Raw genomic sequence first — 18,173 nt, 5'->3', positions numbered from 1 at the left:
CCCAAGCTGACCCTACAAGTACCCTCTCCACCCATCTCACCCTACCCCACTGGACATGAGATTCTCTTGCAGTCTAGGTGAGGGAACAGAGTGTCCACAGCTAAGAAGCCTGAAGCTTCCGGGCCCTGTGGATGGAGGTGGACAGGCAGGGTTTGGCAATGAGAAGGCCAGCATGGGCTGTCCTCAGGGTGGGGCAGTGGGGACCCACATTCAGGCTGTGGGGCTGTTTTATACCAAAGCAGGAGAGAGGAAAGTTCTAGAAATCAGGTCAGAGCAGAACCACGACTTCTGCCGTAGGTGACTTCTCAGTCACAGACATGCCCAAACCCTCTTCTAGTCTGAGGGTGGCAGAAGCTCAGGATGCTTTGGTAGCAGGTGGATACCGGGACTGGGGTGTGATGAGGTGGAAGTTTGCTTCAAAGAGTTCACCAGACCTGGAGCCAGGCCTTGCCCTGCCCTGCCAGTCCCACAGTTCCCCTACCCTGAACTGAAGCACTTCACACAATTATTTCCTGAAAAGCCACCCTACATTGCTTCTTTCCACTTTTGGAAAGGTGGCTTTCCAAGTCCCCTGAAGCAATACACCTCTGTTTTACCTGGGCCGTCTCATCTTAACCTCCTGTAATACTGACCAATCACCCCTATGTGTGGCAAAGCCGAGGTCCCCAGACCCACACCCCAGGGCTACAGATAATTCTGCTCTCTGCTTCACTCTTCCTGAGTTCATTGCGGGCATGAGGGCAGGGGTGCAGAGTGGGGGAAAGGTGGGTTTCTGGAAGGACGATGAGAGGGGCTGGGAATCCCTCCCAAGTATATCCTGAGGTAGTGACAATACTGCTCTGTGGATCAGTGGGTCTCAGAACCACCTTGCTTTTTACTTTTTCTCTTTCTGGCTTTTTTTTTTTTTTTTTTTAAAGATTTTATTTGACAAAGAGAGACACAGCGAGAGAGGGAACACAAGCAGGGGGAGTGGGAGAGGGAGAAGCAGGCTTCCCCCCCGAGCAGGGGGCCTGATGTGGGGCTCGATCCCAGGACCCTGGGATCATGACCTGAGCCGAAGGCAGATGCTTAACTACTGAGCAACCCAGGCGCCCCTCTTGCTGGCTTTTTTATCTTGCCTTCGCCCCTCACTACTTTTATCTCGCTCTCCTCATCTGTAAAATGGGTTGTTGGAAGCCTTAACCGGAATCATGCATGCAAAGCGCTTAATGCGGTGCCTGGGATCTGGAAAGCACTCGGTGAATGCTTGCTATTATTTGTATTGCTCCATTTGGGGGAGTAAGTGGGGGGCTGAAAGAAGCCATCCCCACGCGCCACCCTCCCAGCCCCCTCCCCCCCCCGCCCACCAGCTGGATAGCGCACGAGGGAGGCGCGTGGGAAATAAAGACTGTGCAGGAGGCCGGGGGCTGAGGGCTCCCAGGAGGCCCCCTCCCCCCTCCCCCCTCCGCCCCCCCCTTGCAGGCCCCAGGTGATCTCTCCGCCCCCGGCGCCCGCCCTCCCCAGGTCCGGGCGGTGGAGCTGCGGGCGGGGGCGGGGCCCGGGGCGGGCGATATAGCGGCTGGGCGGCGGCGCTAGTGCGCGGGGGCAGCAGCGCGGCGGGCGGGGGCCGAGACCCAGACTGCCGAGCAGCGGGCACCGGGGAGGCCCGGAGCGGGGCGAGCGCCATGAGCCGCAAATGCGATGTGGTCGTGGTGGGGGGCGGCATCTCAGGTCAGTCGCGGCGGCGGCCCTCCTTCCTCCTCCTGCGCCCGGACAGGTGGCCGCCCGGGGGTGGGGGGGGTAGGCGCGCGGGCGGCGGAGGGCCGAGGGTCCTGGGGCGGGGGCGGAGGCTGGCCCCGGGCCCCCCCCCCCCCCGAGACTCTCTGCGCACTGGCGGGGATCTCGCGGGTCCCGAGCGCCGAGCACGGAGCCTCCCTCGCGGGCAGGATTTGGTGCGGTCCTGGACAGAAGTGGGGGGCTGAAAGTCTGGAAAGCTTGGGGCCCGGCTTTGCACTTCTCCCTCCGAAGGCTGCCAGGCCTACGCTTGGGGGAATTTTCGAGGCAAGGAGAAAGGGGGCCGGCAGGCGAGAGATTTCTACTAGGGGGTGACGCCAAGGTCCGTCACTTTTTCCAAGCAAAGATCAGTCCTTTGCTCCAACGTGACTTGGACGCTCTGCGCCCTCGTTGGAAGCAGGCGTGCACCACAACGTGTTGTAATTCTGGTAGCAGGCAAACGACCTGGAACAGCTCCTGGGTCCGAAAGCAGGGATTGGGCCCCCGGGGCGATCGATTGTCAAAGACCGGTCCTGAGCCTGCCTCTTTGTATTTCTGTGATTGTCATGGGTCTCTCTGGGGCAGCCGGTCCTTTGGGGCAAATAGCTCTTCTCCTCTCACCCCCCCCCCCCCCCCCCCCCCGACTTAGAGCAGGATGAACAAGTTGGGTGAACAAGTCCAACAGGGCTGGAATGGAGAAACTTGACTCTCTGGCCTAGCCTGTGTGGGCAGGGTTGGGGACAGAGACCACCCTCTGAGACACAGAGACACCACAGGGCACAAAGACAGAAGCCAGAGGGAGGGATGGAGGTCAGTGGGGAAACTTACCCTCTGAGGAGGGCGGACCATGTGGGGTGGGGTTAGTAGGATTAAGCAATGCTCCCAGAACAGCCTAACAGAACCGTGGGGATGCTTAGGCCCAAATCCCAGGGTCTCCTGGTGCCTGCGGAGTAATTAGGACACCTCCCCAAACCATGGATGTGTTGGCCAACACTTGCCCTGGCCAGGTCTCAGGAGCAAGGTCAGTCCTTGCTCCCCAGGAGTGGGCAGGATAGAGGGGCCCTGACTCTGCTGGACCTGGTGAGTAAACCAAGGCCTTGGATGTTGGGTGCTGATCCTGGTTCTGTGCTGCTCCCTCCGCTCTAGGCCTCACCTCTGGGTCAGATCTCAGGCTACCACTTCTGTTTGTGGGGCCCTCCTGAGCTCGCTCGTGCCAGACTCTGTGTCCGGTGCTGCAGGTACTTAGATTCCTAGGCACGATGGCATGCTAAGGTGGGTCAAGGCTATATCGATTCTGTTTCCTGTCAGTATTTTTGGCATTTTTCTCCTCTAGGAACTTGGACTTAAAAACATAGCTACCTAGGTGCTTTAGAAAATATTACTCAGTGCTTCTTGGTGCTGCCTTGCATAACATCCCATCTTACAGAAACTGAAGGTTCTCTTGCCAGGCCCCCAAAGTCCTGTTTTTGCCCCAAGTCTAATGGATTCAGGTTTTTCTATTCCGCCCCCCCCCTTATTTTGCCCTTTCTGATTCATACTCCAGACCTTCAAGATCACTCAAATTAGTCATGTTGGACTCATTCAGGAAGGGTAGACAAGGGTTTGGCTATTTTTGCAAGCAGTGGTGAACCTCTGCATTCACCCTCAAACTCTCAAAAGAGGGGACAGGTGAATAGATCTGCCTTTTCTCAAGAACAGTGCATGGGATAGGCATTGTTCTCAAAACCAAGAAAGCAGGGTTCCAAGGCCTTAACTCAATTGCTTTATCTGCTGCATGAGGCAACACCAATTAGTCATAGCTAGATTACAGGGTCATCACAAGAATGGATCATATTGCTTTTGCCCTGGAAGGTTTGTCCATCCAGGAAAGGAGATGAGATACCCAAACAAAGACAATACAGGGTCGAAAGTGGTACATGCCACAAGAGGAATTTGTTCATTAATTCATTATTCATTCATGCAATGACCATTTACTTCCTGTTCCACATCCTATCCCGAAGGGAATAGAAGATGAGTTATAAGGATGTTGCCCTGGGGGCATTCACAAGCTAATGTGGGAGACAGAGTCCTGAACAATAAATACTCATGACCTCTGATAAGATGCTTTAGTGGTGCATGCACAAAGTCCCAGGGAAGGTGATTGGAGAGAATGTCGAACTCTGCCTGAGAAAAATCTGGGCAGACTTCACAGAGGAGGTGACATTTGAAGCAGGTCTTAAAGGATGAATAGGAGTTCAGCAGGAAACTAGATGTAGAAAGCCTTTGGAGCTGAGGAACAGCTGATATAAAATCACAAACTTGAAAGAACACAGTAGCACGTTTAGGAAACCTCGAGAACTTCAGTGTGGAGAGTTGAGGGGGGGCGGGGTCTGGTGGGATGAATTGTAGGGAGGCTTGTACATCATCCCCAACAGGTTTAGTTCTTTGTGTGGTCAATGAATGAGTACTGAGGATTTTTCATTCACAGAGTGACAGGTGTCAAGTGACTGGAATATGGTGATGGTATTAGCAAGAAGAGGGACGTGACGGGGAAGAGCAGGTTTGGGAGAAGGATGAAGCACAGAGAGTCGGAGGTGCCGGGAGGACGCCAGGGAGAGATGTCTAGCAGGTGGAAATGCAGGGAGGAAGTTGGGCTCACAGATGCGGGCGGCGGCGAAGTTTTAGCTGAAGCCACTGAAGCAAATGAAATGAAGGAAACCAAGAGAGAGAAGCGAGGACGCCCAGGACAGGCTGGGGGCGGGGGGGCAGCGGTGGAAGGGAGGAAGGTGTTTCAGTCATTCTCTGTAGTTTGAGGAGGAAACAGATGCTGAAAGACACTTAGTTAACCTCACACCCTGGCTGAGATATTGTCTCCCAGGACTGCCCTCCTGAATCCCCCCTGGATTAGATGCCTCTGTTTTACTTTCCCCTGCCCCCTGGTTCTTCTCCAGGAGTTTGTAATGGTTCACTTTCCCCTCCAATAGGGCTGTGAGCCCCTGGAGCCCAGGGAGGTGACCTTTAACTTTACACCGACAAAGTAGCAATTGATTGGATCCAAAACTGACATCCGCCGACTTCCAAACCCTTTTGCATTTCCCGCCAAATCACACGGAGGGCGGGAGAGGGGCTCAAATTGGAATTTTAGGATTAGTAGGTGACCGCCACAGTGATGTACGTTTAGAAGTGCCTGAATTTGACTCTGGTTTTTAAAATGTGTTAATTATTAAACTTGGGACCTTCTGCTAGCTCTCTGATAGTTTTTCAAGCCGTCAGCAAATTTTAATTGCTCTGTTTAGATGAGCAATTAAGGGAGGTGCAGCTGGTTAATGTACAACTTTCTTTTTTGATGTTTGAAAAATTCCGGGGAAGTTGTGGAATAGCTCCTTGAGAAATGTGCGCGGCCTATAAATGCATACCTCCTGAAATCTCTTCTGCCCAAGGAGCAGGTGATCTCTGGGGTTTTGACAGAGTAACAGCATTTCCCACATGGAGCTGGAGGGCAGCATATTGTTTCTTGTCCTGTGTTTGGGTTGGTGAAACCATGGAAACTATCTTTTGCAATTCTGGAATGGCTCTTGCTCAATCCTCAAAATAAAAGCTAATAAAAAAAAAAGGGAAATTCGAAGCAGAAAGGAGGATGTTTTTGCCAGGCTTGAGAAAAGAGATTCAACCATCTGAGGTCGGTTGGCACTTGGCCGAGATCCTGCGACAGTCAGAACCAGCCTGGCAGGTGATCTGTGTGGGCCAGGGGAGGGAGCCTGCTAGGGGCTGGTGGGCCCGGCCTGGGCAAGAACTGTCGCAGATGGCCTATGAGGGATCATGAATTGAGGGATGCAGTAGGCGGATGTGGCCTGTTGTGTTAAAGGCAAAACTTCATCTTCGCCTTTGATGAGGAGAGGCAGAGGACATCACTGGGGTCCTAGAACCCACCTGAATGTTCTGAAAAATAATGGTGTTACAGAAGTGCCTGGAAATCTGTAGATCCCCGTCCAAGAGAGGCTACAGAGAGAGAGCCAGCATGGCAGCGTGAAAACAATAGATACTTTAGTGTCACACGGGCTCATGAGGGATCCCATTTCCTACCCTTCCCTACTGTGTCACCATAAAAGTTCCATCACCCGCCCCCCACCCCCCCGGGGCCTCATCTTCTACATGAGACTCGTAATGCCTTTATCAGCACGAGGGGGCTGTTGCTAGGATGAGAAAGAATGTACGTGCCGGTCATTACAGCTTCAGCTTATGCCTTTTGGAAAATACATCCTTGTTGAGTCGCTAGGATTTTTCAGTCTGCGGGAGAAGAAGCAGGCATTTCTGTGCGATCACTTCCTTCTCTTCACCCACTAAGGATTTTTCTTGCTGTGCGGCATTTATAAGATAGCAACAGGATGCAAGGTACGGGGGCTGGCATCAGTAGGGACCTGCCCGATTCCAGCCTCCTCCTGCCCCACCCCATCCCTTTACTCCCTCCAGTGAGGGGCCTCCCAAGCTCAGGCTCACCTGGGGCTCTGGGACTCACCATATTCGTCATCAGGAGAAACTTCGGCAGCCCCGGATCTGGCTATCAGCAGCACCCCAGCCTGGGTGTTCAGATTCTGACCCGGGCCTCATTCCAGCCACCTAACTCCTGTCTTCATTATAATCACAAATGTATGAATAGTACATGCAAATACTATTGATTCATAGAACAGGATTAATTGCTTATTAATAATAAATAATAACAAAGAGTTAGCATTTCGAGTGCTGTCCACACGCCGTGCAAGGCGTGAGGAGCTTGACTTTTCCCAGCAGCTCTGTGAGGGTTAAGAAAGCCAAAGCCTTGTACTTTCTGCCTGATTCTAATACCTGGGGCACATCGGTGGGAGGGGCCTGCCTGCTGGGCCACATGGGCGGAGCCAGGCGCCACTAGGGGCATGATTTCTGAATCCTTCTATATCCTCCAGGTTTCGGGCTTGGCTTGGCCGGTATCCGTGGCAGCAATTTCCTCTGCTTCAGGCGGGGCGTTGAGGTCGAGGCCCCCCTGTCCTACAGGGCAGGGCTAGAGCCGAGGGTTAAGAGCGCGGCGTCTACCCTGGTTCCACCACGAATTAGCTGTGCCACCTTGAGAGACATCGGTAACCTTCCCATGTCTTCATTTTCTCATTCAGAAGATAGGGATAAGCATGGTATCCACTTCGCAAAGCGGTGGAGAGGATTAAGTGAGAAAATGCCTGCAAAGGGCTTGGCATCCGGCAAGCACACGGTAGACACTGGTTATCATTGTTCATCAGGCTGACAAATGGCCACTGACCACAGATGGGTCTGCCCTGGCACCATGCCAGCCGACTCCACTGTCGAACTTCGGGTTGAGAAAATGGTTAGTGTCTGGGCATGCAGTAACACACACGTACACACACACGCACACACACTCATGGACTATTATCCCATACAGGGATGCTGCCTCCCAGCCCTACTTTCTTGGCTTGTATATGATTTACTCGCACAGATAGATACAAGAAAGCCAGCAGCAAAATTTGAAGAACAATCTTAAACTCTAATTACTTTGAAGATATATGTGAGAGAGAGAAAGACGTAAGAAATTCTGACTGCAGAACGCATTTTTATTACGAACACTTCTCATGCATTCGGTGCCCGGCAGATGTTGATGTTAAGATCACCCCACTGTTACTCAGTTTGGCATTTGTTTCCTTGTTTGATTTCTTCTGCTTCCAGTGAAAATGTCATCTCAGGAGCAGCTAGTTCCGGTCTGTTAACCTTTGCCCATTATCAGAGCGGGCCACTTCCTGTGTGACACGAACTTGGAATGTGTTTCGACATCGTTTGTTCACACTCCCGTGGCTGCAAAGATGTACACATTGAGAGGATTTTAGTAATGCGGCCGATAATGGATGTCATCAAAATTGGTTTTAAAACACTACAGCTCGTAACTGAAAATCAGCTTGCTTTCGCGATTCCTGCATTTTTTTTAAAGATTTTATTTATTTATTTGACAGAGAGAGACACAGCAAGAGAGGGAACACAAGCAAGGGGGAGTGGGAGAGGGAGAAGCAGGCTTCTCGCCGAGCAGGGAGCTGGATGTGGGGCTTGATCCGGGGACCCTGGGATCATGACCTGAGCTGAAGGCAGATGCTTATCTGAGCCACCCAGGTGCCCTTCCTGCATTTTTAAAAAATATTTTATTTATTTATTTATTAGAGAGAGCATAAGCAGGGAAGAGAGGAAGAAGCGGGTTCCCTGTGAGCAGGGAGCCCGATGCGGGGCTTGATCCCAGGACCCCGGGATCATGACCTGAGCCAAAGGCAGATGCTTAACCAACTGAGCCACCGAGACACCCCCTGTATTTTTGACAGTAAATACACAGGTGGCCCCTCCGGTCAAATTTATCCTATGAATGTGATGAGCTCATCTAATTTTAACTTACTTCTTTAACATTTTGGACCCGAGTTGCACTTCCATGTTCCTTTGACAGATAAAGTCCACAAAATGTTTCAGGCCAACTATTATTTCTCCAGATATCCATAATGACAACTAGTATGTTATCACCAAATTCGAATATGCTAGTACATTTCTTTATTCCTATCAAGATTCACACTATATATGCATACGTGCTTGACTGATGAATATGGAATTCGAACTTCTACAGTTTGAATAACATTTAAAATTAGTGACTATTGGGGCACCTGGGTAGTTCAGTCGGTTAAGTGTCTGACTCTTGATTTTGGCTCAGGTCATGATCTCAGGGTGGTGAGATCGTGTCCCATGTTGGACTCTGTGCTCTGTGTGGAGGCTACTTAAGATTCTCTCTCTCCCTCTGCCCAACTCCCCACCCCCCCGCTCGTGCTCTCTCTCTTTCTAAAAAATAAAAAAAAAGATTAGTGACTATTAAATTATTACAGGTGACAAGATCATAGTGTAGTGGCAGATGTCAGTCAGCACCTGGGACAAATGAAATGTGTACAGTTGCAGGTGACCCTGTATCGGAACTACCACTAACCAGTTTCATCTTTGGATTTTTATGACTATTTTACCTACAGTCTTACCAGTTTTAATTTCACTAACCTGTTTACTGACGTGTTTTAAGCATCTGTGAACCCTCGTCTGAGCATAGGCTGGTCAAAATCCAGGACTTCGTGTGGTCTATGTCCCCATCTCTGGTGTTTAGCAAGGAACCCTGCCCACTCTAGCTCCCAGAAATGGAATCACATTGGTAGAATCCCTCCATCAGGCTCATGGGTCCTCCCAGGGTTTGGACCCAGAGAAAGTACGCTCCACAGCTAGAAACCTATAGAAAAAATGGAGCGAACCTTTCACCTTCTCAAGGAAGCAGGATAACCCAGAAGTTAAAGGCAAGGACTCTAGGGGTCTAGGGCTTAGGTTCAAATCCTCCCTCTATCCCTAAATGTGTAGCTTGGGTTATTTACCTACTTCCCCAGACTCCAGATCCTTGTTTATAAAGTGGAGTGAGGGCCCTGGGACTAACTCCTGGAACGGTCGGTCAGTCAGTGTTAACTCTGCCTTTTTTACAAGTCAACGGGCAGTATTTTTTTTTAAGAGATTTTATTTATTTATTTTAGAGAGGGGAGGAGCAGAGGGAAAAGGAAACAATCTCCAGCAGACTCCGTGCTGAGCGCAGAGCTGGACACGGGGCTCGATCCCAGGACCCTGAGATCACAACCTGAGTTGAAACCAAGAGTCAGATGCTTAACCAAGTGAGCCACCCAAGCGCCCCGTCAATGAGCAGTTATTAACTGAGGGGATCCTGGAAATATACAAGATCAAATACTCTTCTAAGTCCCAAAATGAGCCAAATTGAGAGGCTGTGTTCAGAATGAGTGTTTTTATCCCCATAGCAGAATGCTTTGGAGATTTTTTTAAAAGATTTTATTTTATTTGAGAGAGAATGCACACACATGTGTGCGCATGAGAGAGAGAGAGAGAACACAAGCAGGGGGAGGAGCAGAGGGAGAAGCAGACTCCCCGCTGAGCAGGGAGCCCTATGCGGGGCTCGATCCCAGGACCCTGAGATCATGACCTGAGCCCAAGGCAGACACTTAACCGACTGAGCCACCCAGGCGCCCCAGAATGCTTTGGAGATTTGCTCAGGTTAAATGTGCAGGATTGCCAATTTGGAAGGGCCTCAAGTTTGTTAAGGTTATCTTTTTAAGTAGTGTCCCTGCATAAAAGTAATTATTTCCCTTAAGAGAGGGGGCATTAATGGTATAAAATTCCTTTCTGATTAGGAACATCCAGGTCCCATAAATTTCTTTTTTTTTTTTTTCTTTAATTTTTTTTTTTTTAAGATTTTATTTATTTATTTGAGAGAGAGAATGAGATAGAGAGAGAGAGCATGAGAGCGGGGAGGGGCAGAGAGAGAAGCAGACTCCCTGCTGAGCAGGGAGCCCGATTCTTTTTTTTTTTTTAAAGATTTTATTTATTTATTTGACAGAGAGCACAAGCAGAGGGAGAGGGAGAAGGAGAAGCAGGCTCCCCACAGAGTAGGGGAGCCTGATGCGGGGCTCGATCCCAGGACCCCAGGATCATGACCTGAGCCGCCCAGGCGGCCCCCATAAATTTTTTACAAGCTAAAAAAAAAAAAAGTTTGCTTTAATAGAATCATTGGTGACTGAAGATGGAAGCATTTTAATAAAGTTTCACCTCTTAGGGAGAACACCTGGTTTTCTGTCCCAGGAAAAGCACGCCAAGAGAGGCCAAAGGGCTGAGCCCAGGCCTCACAGCCACTTCTTTTGAATAAATTACTGTCCTGGGGGATGAACTCCCCACTTTATGAGCAAGTCCAATCGGAACAAGAACCTGACCGAATGGTGCTGGGTAGAAGGTAAAAAACACTAATATTTCCCGAGCACTGTTTCTACTTTCTATTTTCATGTTCACAGAATGGATCCATTTTCAGCTTCCTCAGTTAACTCAGTAAACAAAGGTACTATAGAAAACCAAGTCCCAGGGGGCAATGTTTTTAAACGCCAGCATATGTTTATTTCCTGAAGAGAGGTACAGAAAGAGGGTTAAGACCAAGTTCTTACCCTCAGAACACTTAAAATACAGCCGGAGACAAAGCAATAAGGAACGATTAAAAATAATATGTAAAGGGGCGCCTGGGTGGCTCAGTTGTTAAGCGTCTGCCTTCGGCTCAGGTCATGATCCCAAGGTCCTGGGATCGAGCCCCGCATCAGGCTCCCTGCTCAGCAGGAAGCCTCCTTCTCCCTCTCCCACGCCCCCTGCTTGTATTCCCTCTCTCGCTGTGTCTCTCTCTGTCAAATAAATAAAATCTTAAAAAAAAAAAATAATATGTAAGTTTCGTATAACACCTAGTGTTCCACAACTAATGAATTGTTGAACACTACATCAATTAATGATGTTGTATTATATGTTGGCTAATTGAACATAATAATAAAAAGAATAAGATTAATATGTAAGTGAACTCCTTACTGTGGAACCCAAGGCCTAAGTTGGATAGAAGAAATCATTGAAGACCCAAGGAGTTGGAGAAGGCGTCATTAAGGGAATGAAATGTGAACAGGTGCTTGATGAACAGCCAAGGTTTGGGTGGGTAGACAAGAAGAGAAAGGTTTTAAAGGTCGGAGGAATAAAACAAATCATAGAGCTATAGGCTCCAGTTAACAGCTAGTATTTCTATTCATAGGAAGCTAGAAAGCCCAGCAAAGCAAGAATAATAGGATGGGGAGATGTGGATAATAAAGTTAGTAGAAGGAGGGCAGGATCAAACAGTGAGATATTGAAAAGCCAAGTGATGGGGCGCCTGCCTGGTTCAGTGGGTAGAGCATGCGACTCTCGATCTCAGGGCTGTGAGCTCGAGCCTCGCTTTGGGTGTAAAGATGACTTAAAAATAAAATCTTAAAAAAAAAAAAAGCCAGGGGGAGCCTTGCTTCTCCCTCTCCCTCTGCCTCTGCTGCTGCCCCTGCTGTGCTCTCTCTCTGTCAAATAAATAAATAAAAAAATCTTAAAAAAAAGAAAAGCCAAGTGAATAGATAGGTTTTCTGTGGTTGGAAAGAGGGAGCTGTTGAAAATTTTTGCTGTAAAGATAAGGTGGCCAGGTATGAGCCTGACAGGTGGAGGAGGGTAACCGAGGAGCCATAGAAACCAGGAAATGGGTAGAAATTCTGGAACAGGTTGAGAGGTGACTGGCTGCTGATAATGAATTGGGTAATCCTGACTCTTAAGGGTAGTTGCAAGAGAAAGTGGGAGAGGGGAGGCAAGGATGGAAGAAGGCCTTCAAAGGCACTTTGCTTTCTTCTGTTTTGCTGAGAGCCTACCCAAGAAAGGAAGTATCACAAAAATAGTAATTCATGTTTTCCCTCTGAGGTTTTATAACTGGAATTGAAGGACGTGACTGTATTTAAAATTTTCCTCTTTTTTTGAGATTAAATCAAAGAGTTTTCTGCCCAAGGGCTGTGACCCAGCTTACTCAGTAACAAACACGCATCTTGGGCAGTCTCAAACACAAAGTGAATAGTTCATCCTATTTGTTATGTCAAAGTTGTCACTGAAACCTACTGTTTTGTGAAAGAGGGCAAAATCAGAAAGCACCTTCAGGTAGGAATAACCTTTCAAATGTTAGCCAAGTTAACATAGTCCCTGTTTAATGATACCTCAAGTGGTACCTCTAGTTAATTTCCACTTTATGTCAGAAGGTTAAGATCTTGACCTGATGTTCATCATCTCTTCCGTAGGACATTTTTTACTTTAGCCACATCTTCCTCCTCAACATTAATCAGAATTGCACAATGAGGAAAGTGTCCTGCTAGATCCTTAATTTTATTTGCTGTCCTTCCAGCCTGAATAACCACTCCCCTTTTGGATTACCTCTCAAACATTTCCAATGATTCTTTTATGTTGAATTTGTAATCCTGACCCCATGTTTTGGAGTTGGAGCTACTTTTTCATTCCTGTGATTCCAGCTGTGTTTCTGTCTTTAATTGTCTTTGTAATTATGTCTTTTTTTAAAAAAAGATTTTATTTATTTATTTGACAGAGAGAGACGCAGCGAGAGAGGGAACACAAGCAGGGGGAGTGGGAGAGGGAGAAGCAGGCTTCCTGTGGAGCAGGGAGCCCGATGCGGGGCTCGATCCCAGGACCCTGGGATCATGACCTGAGCCAAAGACAGATGCTTAACGACTGAGCCACCCAGGCGCCTCTATAATTATGTCTTTAATTCCATCTCGCTTCTTTGGGTTATTTTTCAGTTTTCTACATTAAAGCAATGAGCTCTTTAGAAAAGCTTTTGTTATTCAACAGGGCCCCTTTTTCGTATGATTTAGGATAAAGTAAAAAATTAATAAGCAAATAATTTAATAACCAAAATTCCCTCAAAAAATTTTTTTAATTTTTTTTAAAGATTTCATTTATTTATTTGAGAGAGAGAGCACGAGAGTGAGGTGAGGGGGCAGAGGGAGAAGCAGACTCCCCGCTGAGCAGGGAGCACGGTGCGGGGCTCGATCCCGGGACCCTGGGATCATGACCTGAGCCGTAGGCAGGCGCTTAATGGACTGAGCCACCCAGGCACCCCTCCGTCAACAATTTTTAAGAAGAAAGGCTACTGATGTAGGGGCGCCTGGGTGGCTCAGTTGGTTAAGCGACTGCCTTCGGCTCAGGTCATGATCCTGGAGTCCCGGGATCGAGTCCCGCATCGGGCTCCCTGCTCGGCAGGGAGTCTGCTTCTCCCTCTGACCCTCCCCCATCTCATGCTCTCTCTCTGTCTCATTCTCTCTCTCAAATAAATAAATAAAATCTTTAAAAAAAAAAAAAAAAAAAGAAGAAAGGCTACTGATGTAAGTGAAAGATGAAATCACAGGGGTGCCTGGGTGGCTCAGTTAGTTGAGCATCTGAATCTTGATTCCGGCTCAGGTCGTGATCCCAGGGTCCTGAGATCGAGCCCCACTCAGCTTGGGGAGTCTGCTTGTCTCCCTCTCCCTCTGCCCCTCCCCCTGCCTGCACACGCACACGTACTCGCTCTCTCTCAATGTCTCTTAAATAAATAAATAAATCTTTAAAAAAAAAGAAGATTCTATCTCTCCCCCTTCCACTGCTCTTCCCCCCCCAAGCATGCATGCACACTCCCTGTCTATCCCTAAAAAACAAAACAAAACAAACAAAAAAGGAAATCACAGAAAAAAAAGAAAGATGAAATCACATTTTTTTCTTGGTGATTTATAGTTTAAGGAAGTTTTTTGGAGACATGGGAACGTTTTTTAGTAACACAAATTGTAGAAATAATACGTATTTATTATGAACATCTGTAAATTGCAGAAAAGGACAAAAAGAAAGTGAAAATCACCCATAATTGATCCCCACCAAAAACACCTCTGTTACTAATGTCACCTATTTTTTTTTTGCACATCGCCTATTGAATCTGTTTATTTGTTTTAAATAAATAATAACATGACTGCTTAATCATCTCTTAAGTGCTCTCTTCCCATAAGATATTGGTACCTTTATATTTCCTCATAGGATTGTATTTATTTAAGCAACGTCCTATTGCTAAAGATTTGTATTTCCAAACTTCTGCTGTTTTAAACAATGCTATTATGAACATCCTTATACCTAAACCATTGTGCATAATTCTGATTATTTCTTTGGGAAATTTCTAGAAATAAATGTTGGGCATCCTTTGAAGGCCTTTAATTATTATTGCGAAATTGTCATTCCCAAAAGAATTTTTACCAGTTTACTTTACGGTGGAATTGTAATAATGGGCTTCTTAGTTACTTCAACAGGCAACCAACCATCCGCCCGCCCCCGGCACAATACAGAGAAAGCCATGGTTCTTTACCAGTTCGTAGTTGTCATTTAATGAAGTTATAGGGACTAGAAAGTACAAATGTCTTCAGCTTTGTAAAATTTCCGTAGTGGCAAGTAAATTTTGCCCTCTGCAACTGGTTTTTGCGATGAGTGCTTTATGCCTGCCATTATTATATTTTTTTATAGTACTTCTAATTTTTTGGATGCCATTTATCCCGTGCGTCCAGAAGTTTGACATCACTAATTAGATAATTCTGTTGTGCTTCAGTGCAGAAAAGAAAATAGCCCTGTAACAAATCGTTTTCTATGATTAATTATTTTTACCCATCTAAATAAGACATGGGTATAGCCTTTGTCCACAGAGGATCACACAGCTGTTTCATGTTTTACATTTTAATTTCCTCTCTGGTTTGCATTCCAATCTAGATTTTAGTTTATTTGGGAGTCCTATAAGGTACATTTGACTGTTTCAGAATAGCCCTTTCAGGCTACGCCAGTTAGTCGAAATCAAACAGCCCTTGTTAAGCACTGATGATAAGCACAGACAAAGGTGTACGTGCATATGAGCTCTTCAGTTCGTCAAATGTGTTTTCCCATCCTGTTGTTTCTGCAGGGCAGAAAAAGAAGTCAAGTTTGCTCATTCCTTGATGAATTCGTTCATTCAATAAAGGCTTATCGAATGCCCTATTTACCAAGCATTGAGCTGGCGTGGGAATAGACAGATGGGTAATACATGTTTCCATCTTTGAGGGGTACACCAAGCAGACAGAGACGCATACAGGTGAATGCTCGGAGGGGTGGTGGGTGCTGAGAAAGATACGTGCATCTGATTCATTTGCCAGAGAGGAGAGGAGGATGAGAGCGTCACTTCAGGGCCTCAAAGAACCTGAAGGAACATTTAGTGAGAGGATTTATTGGAGAGTTAATTGGCCAATTCAAATATTTGTCCTTAAAATAGAGCTCTAAGTGGTTGAAATTTAAATCTGCGCTCTAATATGCACAGGCCATTGAGACTGCAGTTTCGCTCTTCTTACTGTTGGCCCTAAAATGGCAGCGTGGTGGATGCCATTTGGCTGCCCGAACCCCCTTCGGGGCAGTTATTCCCCCACCTGCTGAGAGTGTTGACCGCCTGCTGGTTCCCTGCGGAGTCCCTCTCTGGAAATTGCCCTTGACTGAGGGGAGCCGAGTCACCCAAGAGCATGTCCCTTCCTTTGGGGGCACCCTGCAACAGATGTGGGGGTATAGAGGCCTGGCCCCCTTGCCTCACTTCAGGACAGCTCTGACGGGCCCTCTCAGCTCTGGAGCTTCCTGTGGAATTGACTGAGGCCTCTGTCGTTGACTACATCTCAGTTCAACTCCTCTCTCTGACCAGTCCTCCTTCCCTTACTTCTTGACACCCGTTGAACCCTGATGAAGCTCCTAGTGCGGATTTGCCTCAGAGGCTGCTGGCCCTGGACCCTAATCTAGATAGACAAGAGTTGAACAGTATTTTTGTTCTGCAGATCACAAGATGTTCTAACCATGAAGTTTGCGTCAGTTGGAGGCAGAGGCCCAGAGAGAGTGCTGAGCCTCATCAGTTCTGGATCTTTTAGGTGCTCTGAATCCCCAGAACAGGGTGGAGGGTGGGGGCTGACTTTTACAAGCCCAAACAAGCTCCAGGGAATCTAACACTCTTACCACTCTGTGAGCTGATTTAGAGCTGAGATTCACAGCCTCTTAGCTGGAATTGCTACAAATATAGATCTCTTCCTTTATCGGAAACATTTGTGGCAGGGTAACCAAGGGATAAATTATGGAATAAACAACCATAATCTGTGAAGACTAGACACAGAAGGTCGCGGACTGCCTATCTATCCCAGGCTACCATTTTGGGCCCAGCTCAGATTCTGGGTTCTTGGCAAAATAGTACTGTTGGTGCACACCTCTCTTCTTCCCATAATCCTGCTACTATTTTATGCAGCTTCCTGTAGGATTTCTCACAGGGAATTGAAGATACTAAAAGTGATTGTAAACATGGGCAACAGAATCCAAGATGGGCCAGGGAGAAAGTGAGGGAGCTGGTTGGTAGCGTTTGAGTGGAGAGGTTAACAGGTTGTCGGTCTTTGGTCAAAGGACATTCATCATAGAGGGGTCTGACAAATGAACTAGAAAGATCGTGATCGTGAAGGAGTGTGTTGTAGAGTTTTCACGGTAACTTTTTGACTGTACTTCTTGGAAATGACCACTGATAGCATTTAAATGAGTTACAACGTTTTGGATTGGCATGTCCAAAGATACGCTTCTCTGTGCAATTGAATAGATGATTTAAGAGGAGAAAGAGAGAAAGATCCTGTTCTTCCCATGCCCCAGCAAGCCAAACCTTACAGAGCTAGACTATTAGTATTACGATGACATTAACACTTTGAGGATTCTGTTCTCTGATTGAAAAAAAAAAAAAACAAAGCACATTACTTACGGAAATATCTATAAAAGGAAATGGTAGGCTAGTTTCTAATCCTGTGATGCAGCCCCTTATGTTTGCTATCTACCCCAAATCTTGGCTGGTAGCATGCTGATCTCTTTCTATCTGCTGTTAGTCTTTCATTTAGAAAACATGAAGTGAGTGCCTTCTACGTGCTAGATGCCAGGAATGAACATCAGGAAAAGGTTCCAGCTTAACACACGCACACACACGAGAGAAATGAGATGGAATTACATTTCCTGTGCCTATTCATTGTTGGTTGTGCATACCAAAAAAAAAAAATGTGCTTTTTAAATAAAGGAAGCATCTGTGTATCTTTACAGAGCTCACCTTTGGGCCAAGTCAGAATGGATGCTGAGATGACTCTGGTTTTGGTTTCCGGGTGCTGTGTCATCTGCTAGTTTTTTTCAGGCCTACTCGTAGGTGGTATGATCATTTTGGCCTTCTGAGGGGTGAAATATACATGCTTTTTTTTTTTTTTCATCGGAAATCGGGCTGCATGCAGGAGCGGCCAGAGTCTGAAAGGAAATCACATGGTCCCAGTTGATAAAAGGCAGAACATCCAAAATACACTGCCTGTGATCTGCTTTTCTCCTCTTGTTCCTTTCTCTCTGATATCGTGGAGAATGTGTCCAAGGGGAAAATGAGTTTTCTGTAGATAAATCAGTCTGCTGGTCCACAATATTGAGCTTCCAGCAGACAGGTCTGAGAAATGGAAAAAAGTACAGAGGTTAAGATGACTCTAAGGTGGGGTGGGGAAAGCAAAAACATTTTGTTGCAGAAGAAAAATCATTTGGGACTTGGGCTTGCTTTTTTCCTGGGTTTTAGTTGTCAAACAAAAACTATGAAAAGCTGGTAAAAATGACAAAACATTTTTTTCTCCTCCTCTGTTCTTATAAACGTACGTTTCAGGAAACCTGTCTTTTTAAGTCTGGGTCCCTTCCCTCTGGATGAACTCCTTTGAAAGGAATTTGTGGGTTTCAAGATTGCCGGAGAATAAGTTTAAAACCAATCTTTAAAATTAAAAGCATTAGTGAATTTTACGTTTCCAGTGAAGATATATATAGATATAGATACATATATGTCAGTAACATGTTTGAATCCCTTTTCTTTGAAAACAGGGATTGGAAAAAAATGTGAGCACTTAGAATTTAAACCCGTCTTCAGACCACGCACTCTATCTGCAAACTCTTGGCATCAGTTTTTA

The 18,173-nt window shown here is 46.9% G+C and overlaps 1 protein-coding gene across 1 annotated transcript in view; it reads left to right on the top strand.

Moving 5' to 3' along the window:
- The first annotated feature begins 1,598 nt into the window (after window positions 1–1,598).
- The window catches only part of MAOB (monoamine oxidase B), a 113,816-nt gene continuing 97,241 nt past the window's right edge, over window positions 1,599–18,173 (top strand). Inside the window, exon 1 of the mRNA XM_032426722.1 lies at window positions 1,599–1,710. Within this exon, the coding sequence (XP_032282613.1) occupies window positions 1,665–1,710 (46 nt within the window). The 5' untranslated portion in view covers window positions 1,599–1,664. The remainder of the gene's footprint in view (window positions 1,711–18,173) is intronic.

Source organism: Phoca vitulina, unplaced genomic scaffold, assembly GCF_004348235.1.
Source record: "Phoca vitulina isolate PV1807 unplaced genomic scaffold, GSC_HSeal_1.0 scaffold35, whole genome shotgun sequence".
In the NCBI taxonomy this organism is placed as follows: domain Eukaryota; kingdom Metazoa; phylum Chordata; class Mammalia; order Carnivora; family Phocidae; genus Phoca; species Phoca vitulina.
Note: the sequence above shows the minus strand (reverse complement) of the source record. Positions and strands in the feature narration are given on the sequence as shown.